Raw genomic sequence first — 7827 nt, 5'->3', positions numbered from 1 at the left:
TGTATTCTGTGGTGACGGGGGTGGGACTAGATGAGCTTTTGCGTCTGCTGTTTGCCCTTTCGGTCATGTGAATTGTATGATTTAAACTATGATAATCTGTGATGATGATTGATCTAACTGACATGCCCTAAATAAACAAATAAATAAATTGATGACTCCTGATAGGAATTTCCAGCAGCTTACAAAAACACAAAGGAGGTATAAGAAAATACAGTATAAGATGAACAATAAACTCTAAGCTAAATAAATATAGAAAGTAAAACAATAAACAATAGTTAACTTAATATATATGAAGTAGATGTAAGAATACAGGTAAAATAAAATTCACGGAAAATGAAATGAGATCCGTTAAATGTAGAGAAAATGTACAAGATAAAATATGTATGACTGGGCGGCTGTGCCTCAGTGAAAGAATGGGTTGTCCTCCATTCGAGAGATCGATGGTTCGATCCTCAGCTCCCCCGGTCCGCATGTTGAAGTGTCCTTTGGCAAGACACTGAACCCTGAATCGCTCCCCGTGCTGCGCATGGGTGTGTGAATGTGGTGTGAATGGTTAGATATGATGGTCTGTAGATGTCCACCGCCATCTGTGTGAATCTCTGTGTGAATGTGACAAGTAGTGTGAAAGCGCCTTGAGTAGTCAGAAGACTAGAAAGGCGCTTAATAAGTACAAGTCCATTTATATGACAGAAATATGCAGTAAGATTAAGTGGTGGATAAAGTTATTGCACAAAAAAGAAGAAGATAAGTGTCCAGGTATGAATGAGTAGATTATTAATGTTACAGTAAGTGGCTCCTTCCCTTCTGTCCTCTTTAGTTCCTCCTCCCCCCGAGTGAAGAGTTGTAGAGGATGAGGCCTGAGGGACAAAGGAGTTCTTGAGCCTGTTGGTCCCACACTTGGGCAGGAGCAGCCTTCCACTGAACAGGCTCCTCTGGGTGCTGATGACGGTGTGCAGGGGGTGGCTGGCATTATCCATAATGTCCAGCAGTTTGTCCAGTGTCCTCCTCTCTGCCACCGTCACCAGTGAGTCCAGTTTCATGCCGACCACAGAGCCGGCCCGCCTGATCCGTTTATCCAGTCTGCAGGTGTCCTTCGTGGATACATTTAGAAGACGTTTGTGGACATAAAGGAAAAGCTTTAGAGTTTAGATTATTCTGTCCAGTTCCACTTTAAGAGAGTATTTTTGGTCACGTGAATAGTATTTTACTCCTATGCTCTTTTGACACCTATATCTCTTAAACACCATTGGGCCTGCAGTATTCAGAATATTCAGGATGTGTTCTTCTGTCACTGTCTTTGTTTTATTTTTTATGAATGTATTTATTAGTTTTTTGTATGCAAACTACAGCAAGTCAGTATTATATGCAACAAAGCAAACTTTTCTTCCTGTTCTCCAACCCGTCTCCAAATAAGAATAAGAGAAGAGTGTTAAAACAATAAAAACTAAAATAAAATAAAAATAGAACAGTAAATAAATAAAGAGTAAATAAATTAAAAATAATGTTGATAACAGTAGAACCCTGGATTCAGTGTACAGAACATATATGCCGCATGGACACAGATGCATATATATATATATATATATATATATATATATATATATATATATATATATATATATATATGCACATTGCATATTGTTTAAAAAAAACAAATATTGAAAATAGTTATAACATTGATGCATTTCAAGAGAGTTTCTCGGGACATTATATCACCACATGGACGTTCCACTCTCTCAGAGCTTCCTCCTGTTGTAGCACGTTACCAACATTGGTGTCATGTTTTAAAAAATATATAAAGGTCTCCATATGTCATCAAAAACATGTTGCTCGCGTCTAATAATGTATGTTATTGTTTCCATTGTCACGTTTGATGCCACTCCTTAATCCACCTTCCAGTTCTTGGTCCTTCACCATTTTTCCAGTTAAAGGAAATTATACGTTTAGCTTGCAATATACACATATCTACAGATCCTGATTCTTTACTTTGTAATTGTGTGGGAGAGATATACCCAGAAGAAAATGCTGGGGGTCCAGTGGTAACTTCTTAGCTAAAATTTGATAAATCAAATTAGTAATTTCTGTCGCTGTTTGAGTGTTGAACTAAATGTGTTAAAGGCAGGCCTGGTAATGTAGGACATTTTATGTCATGTGTTCAGAGGGCTTGGCGTAGTTGCAGGATAACATTTGAAGGAGAAGATGGAGGGGAAGGGTCTGAACAGATTGTGCTGCAGCCTGGAGTCATGGCACCGACATGCATCTCCTTCACCCTCTCTGTGATGATGACCGCGGGCAATTAGCATAGCTTGCACCTGTCTTGGGGTGTGTGTACATGTACAAGTGAGAGTTTCTGGCGATTGCGGTGCAGTCTTTGAAAGAAGAAAGAAGGTTATCTGGGGGATTCACTTCTTTGTAATTAAAGGCCTCACAGACAGCATAGTTTATTAATAATCCTCTCTTTAATCCAATATGTTTGTGATTCATTTGATGTTTACCTCGCAGTCAAACAACACTCGTAAAAGTATTACTAAATGGATATTTGTTCTGTTTGCCCTCAGCCCTCCCTTTATAATCCATCCCTGCTGGAGGAGTTAAACTTTGCAGAAAAGCATCTGTTACACGATTGTGGCCACACACTGAAGTTTAAGGACGTCATCGGAAACATGGGGAACATTTTTGGGAATTTGCTGAAGAGCCTCATAGGGAAGAAGGAGATGAGGATCTTGATGGTGGGGCTCGATGCTGCAGGGAAAACAACAATCCTCTACAAGCTCAAACTGGGAGAAATAGTCACCACCATACCCACCATTGGTAAGTGCACAGTCAGAAGGAACATGAGTATTGTCATGCGCACTAGTGAGTGGACTGCTATGTTCACACTTACTCTTATTTTCAGGGTTTAACGTGGAGACGGTGGAGTACAAGAACATCAGCTTCACTGTGTGGGATGTGGGTGGGCAGGACAAAATCCGTCCCCTCTGGAGACACTACTTTCAGAACACACAGGGTGAGAAGAGCTAATCAAAGGGTAACACAGACAACTCTCACTGCTACTTCTTCAGAAAAAAAGTATTTTCTTTGTTCCTCTTGCTGTTTCAGGTCTAATCTTTGTGGTGGACAGTAACGACAGAGAACGTGTGAATGAAGCACGGGAGGAGCTGATGAGGATGCTGGCTGAGGACGAACTGAGAGATGCAGTCCTCCTTGTGTTCGCCAACAAACAGGCAAGAAACGAGAACTGTTCTGCATTCATACAAACATACACAGCACAAAAACATGAATACACAACAGGGTTGTAGTAAAGCATCAAAACCACTTAAACCCTCCTTTTAGTATCTTTGAGAAGAAATTCTACTTTAGGCTGATGTGATTATTTGTGTCTAAATCCAAAGACGATATTACTTTTAGAAAAACTATAGGTGAATAAGGGATACCTGCTCTGGTTTACAGCGCTCTGTATGTTTCTGTACATATTAAACAAATAAGATTCAACATGTTAATTGTCGATATCTATAGGAGTTGGTAGGCCGAATTTGTTTGTTACCTGTCAGCTGGCTGTGGCTTCATGTTCATCATACAGACGTGACAGTTGTATCAATCTTATCTTTAAACTCTTGGCAAGGAAGCAAATAAGTGTAGTTCCCAAAATATAGAACTATTAATTTAAAGGTCCCATATTTTACTAGTTTTCAGCTTCATACTTGTATTTTGTATTTCTCCTAGAACATGTTTAGATGCTTTAATGTTTAAAAATACTTTTCTCACCCTGTCTGTCTGAATATACCTGTATTCACCCTCTGTCTGAAACAGCACCTGTCTCGTTAAGACCCCTCCTGAAAAAGACCAGTCAGTGTCTATAAAATGTCAGAAAATGGTGAAAAATGCCAATTTCACAGATTTTAAGGTGACAACTCCAAACTGCTTTTTGCCCCCCAAAATATTTGATTTGCTTTCACATATGCAACTCGTTCTCATTCCCTGACCGTCAAATAATGGCGCTTTTTACGGCCCTCAGCATTTGATTCCAACACACAATGCAATCTCGTCTTTATGAAATGCACCAGGCTTTCAACTGTAAACACATCCACCGCATAATTCGGCGCTCAGAGCAAGTGCTCCAGAAGGAACAGCCACAAAGTCCACATAGGGTGGACGTCAGGGTGGTGGATGGTTCAAACAAACACAGGACTTTCATCCAGGAGACCGCGGTCCATGTCCCATGTGTCTGTGTGTCCCGTGTCATGTGTCTTACCGTGCATTCACACCAAAAGCGATGGAGGTGATTAAACCCCCCGCGAACGCAAGTTACACGTCGCTTTCTCGCATGTGTCACATTTTTGATCATCGCGTCTAACGCAGGTAGAGGCGGCTAGCTAACTGAAGCTAACCCCGGCTCAGCCTGCTCAGCTGTTGAGCTAAATGGAAGTGATACTAGTGCTAACAGGGGTCTGAACGCTCTTAAACGAACAGAAATGAGCTCTCAGAGGACGTGTGTGGCTCTTAAAAGAGCCGGTGTGTTGTGGTGAGATCAGGCCGTCAGTGATTTAATCTCCTTAGCCATACAGGCTACTGCCCGATCTCCAGTAGATCCGACCGGGATACTCTTCACTGACGGCTTTCTTCTTCCTCTTCTTCTGGATTTGTGGCAGAGCAGATGCCTAAAGGCACGTTGCTGCCATACACAGTCCATAGTTATCATATCAATAGGAACAGTCTAGTTTCCCCGAAGGACTGCAACAATGGCGGCTTTGGTGAGACCAGTGAGCCCCTGGATGTTTCACGGAGAACTTCGATGCTGTTACCGCAATACGCAATATCAACGCTGATTGGCTGTCGCGTCACAGCTTCACGCAATATCGCTTAAAAAGTTCAAATTTTTCAACTTCAAGCGACACACGCGATGGACACGTAATCGCTGCATCGCATCGTATCGCTCTTATCGCTCAAAACGCGTCGCCCGAAGCGACATCACATGTCATTGCGTCATTTACAGACATTTTGAATGGCAGCTTGACCTTTAATCGCCTCCATTCCTTTTGGTGTGAATGCACAGTAATTTGTCTTGTGCGTCAAGTGCATCACGTTAGTTGTTACAAATCAACTACTTATTTTAACTCCACCCACAATGTTTTCCTAAACCTTACCAAGTATTTTATTTGAATTCACAACATTATCCACGTGTTCCCCATGTTTGAAACAGCTACTGTAGAGGAGCGTCACAGTTTGATGCACTGGGCTACCAAGTGACACCAAGGAGTCCTGACAAAGTTCCCGTATTTGGGATGAGAAAAGTTGATATATGACAACGACTAACAGGAAATATTCACGTTAAAAAAGCAGTAACCAAAGAATGATCAGCATATTTTTTAGAAAACGATTTGAACGATTGGTGTCAATCGAATAATCAGTTTATTCACTTCCAACATCTATCCACACACATAAACACATAAATGCATGTTTTAATCCAGTCAATAAAAGAAAACATCAGCTTTCTTTAGGGTCACACAAAACCCTGATCACTGTTCCTTACTGAACTCTCGCCTCTTTGACAGGACTTACCGAACGCCATGAACGCTGCCGAGATCACAGACAAGTTGGGCTTACACTCCCTGCGTCACCGTAACTGGTACATCCAGGCCACCTGCGCCACCAGTGGCGACGGCCTCTACGAGGGTCTTGATTGGCTGGCCAATCAACTCAAGAACAAGAAATAAGAAGAAAAACTGGAACAAGCAGCCATCCAACTTTTTATTTGTTTATTTGTTTTGCGAGAGTTAGGTACAAGGGGTTTTGATCAATAGGTGAAAAGCAAGATTCTGGGTTTGGGGCAGATTTTAGGCTTTCATTTTCAGTCTGTTGAGGTTCCTAGTAGTTTTCAGCCCTTATTAAAAACAGATTATCATGTACTTTATATTTAACCACACACACACACACACACACACACACACACACACACAAATGCACACTAACCGTGAGCAATCACAGTAGACACTTGCTTTTCCCGTGTCCACCTCTTGTCCTTAGGTGCATTGTACTGTATGTCTGTCTCTAGGTGCTGTACCAAGTCATGTGTGGCTCCTACGAGTCAGCATTGAGTAAAATACGACTATTTTGTTGATGTATGTCTTTGAACTGTCAGTCGTCCATTCAAAGAGCTGTGTCAGTTGCACTTCCTGTTTTTATGTTGTTTTTTGTTTTTTTTCCTAATGTTCAAGAACAATCATAGCCGGCAGATTCACGTCACCGTAATTCCACTTTACAATTTGAGTGCACTTTGATACTGAAGTGTGTACATGTGTGTGAGCGTGCACGCACACTGTTTGTGTTTGTGCAAGTCAGTATTAATCCTGAAAATCATGACTGGAGTCCTCTCCCCCCGTCACACATCCTTTTACTGCCTCATTTTGGAAAGATTTTTAATATCTGTGGCGTGTTTCTACTGTCCGGTCGCTGCCCCGTTCAAAACACTTTAAAAAACGTACAACACGTTCTCCGCCGCCTGAGCTGCATGCACCCCCCGGTAGATCTCGCTGACATTGCTGCATACTTTTCCATCCTTGGAGCCGCATGCATGTTGACGTGTTTGTAGATTTTCTCTAAATGCCCTCCTCGTGTTCTGGTGCTGTTCACAGTAGGACGCAGAAACTAACCTGAATACCACTTTCTGCATTTAGTTGTCAACATGCACTAAACACAGTATAGTCAGCTTTATGGTCTTTTTTAAAATGTGAAAGCAGTATACAAAACATGACACACATGACCCGCACAGCTGCTGCTTGACTGCCTTCGTGTTTTTTTCCCATATGAGTACTCAAACCGCATCATGCTGCTCTCGCTCTGCGTGTGTTTGTCTCGGACTTGCATATCGGGGGACGATAACTAACTGTGTTACTGAATGTGAATATTGTTGATGAATCTATAAATGGCTGTAAAATGTATTTGCCATGCACATTCCTTTTATTTCAGTGATTAATTATGTGAAAGAAAGCAGGGTAACAGATCAGTTCACTCATCGGCACATCCACGACTCACTTAAACAGCAGACGAGTTACTGCGTCACCACTGATACCAGCAGAATCCACAGACTTCTGACAATAAAACTACTTCCTGTGTGCCATAGCTGGGTACTACTACTCATATACCAGTGACAGTCTATTGTGACAGTCTATTGTTTCTATTCAGCATCATGAGTTTGATCATTTGGGTTTTGTGGCCTTATATATTTAGTAATGACTTCTAATTGGTTTCCTCTCCGCTCGTTTGGTTCAGATCTCAAATCACACACATTTATCTATAAAGAATGATTTACGGATGTATTTCTCTACGCCCTCAAAAGGCAAGTTTCGCTCCACAGTTCACGATGATGAGGCGGAGGGTTTGTCCTTTTGTTTCGCCACTTTACTTGATTCATATTTGGTGGTAGATTTGTTTGGTTTTCTTTGGGGTGTAAAGAAATGTTGATGTAGTCTGTGTGGAACAATGAAAATCAGTGCGAACACAAGAAAACCCCTGATTTTTCATTATGTACCGTTCTAGTTACACATTTAAAAACGGTGAAGATCATGTTTCAATGAGGAAAGCAAGGATTCATCTGTGTGTGATGTACAAGACATCCTGCTGTATAAGAATAAATCCATTTTCTGTATGACCTGAGTTTCTGTGACGTATTCATGTTTACAAGTGAAGAAGAAGAAGGGGGGCAGATCTTGCTGTGACACGCTTCAGTCATAAGAGGGCAGTCTTTAGCAACAGCTGTTGTTCAAAAGCAAAAAGCCTCATTGATATTTTGAGAATTAAAAGTTGTGGCTTTTTAATCCTGGTTTATTA

The 7827-nt window shown here is 41.3% G+C and overlaps 1 protein-coding gene across 1 annotated transcript in view; it reads left to right on the top strand.

Annotated features, from left to right (window-relative positions):
* The window catches only part of LOC310965963 (ADP-ribosylation factor 3), a 9064-nt gene extending 1459 nt beyond the window's left edge, over positions 1–7605 (top strand). Inside the window, exons 2-5 of the mRNA XM_083939726.1 lie at positions 2559–2811; positions 2897–3007; positions 3100–3224; positions 5553–7605. Of these exons, the coding sequence (XP_083795852.1) occupies positions 2664–2811; positions 2897–3007; positions 3100–3224; positions 5553–5714 (546 nt within the window). The 5' untranslated portion in view covers positions 2559–2663 and the 3' untranslated portion in view covers positions 5715–7605. The remainder of the gene's footprint in view (positions 1–2558; positions 2812–2896; positions 3008–3099; positions 3225–5552) is intronic.
* The last annotated feature ends 222 nt before the right edge of the window (positions 7606–7827 follow it).

Source organism: Echiichthys vipera (assembly GCF_963691815.1).
Source record: "Echiichthys vipera genome assembly, chromosome: X".
In the NCBI taxonomy this organism is placed as follows: domain Eukaryota; kingdom Metazoa; phylum Chordata; class Actinopteri; order Perciformes; family Trachinidae; genus Echiichthys; species Echiichthys vipera.
The sequence above is the reverse complement of the archived record's forward strand: the minus strand, read 5'-3'. Positions and strand labels throughout refer to the sequence as shown.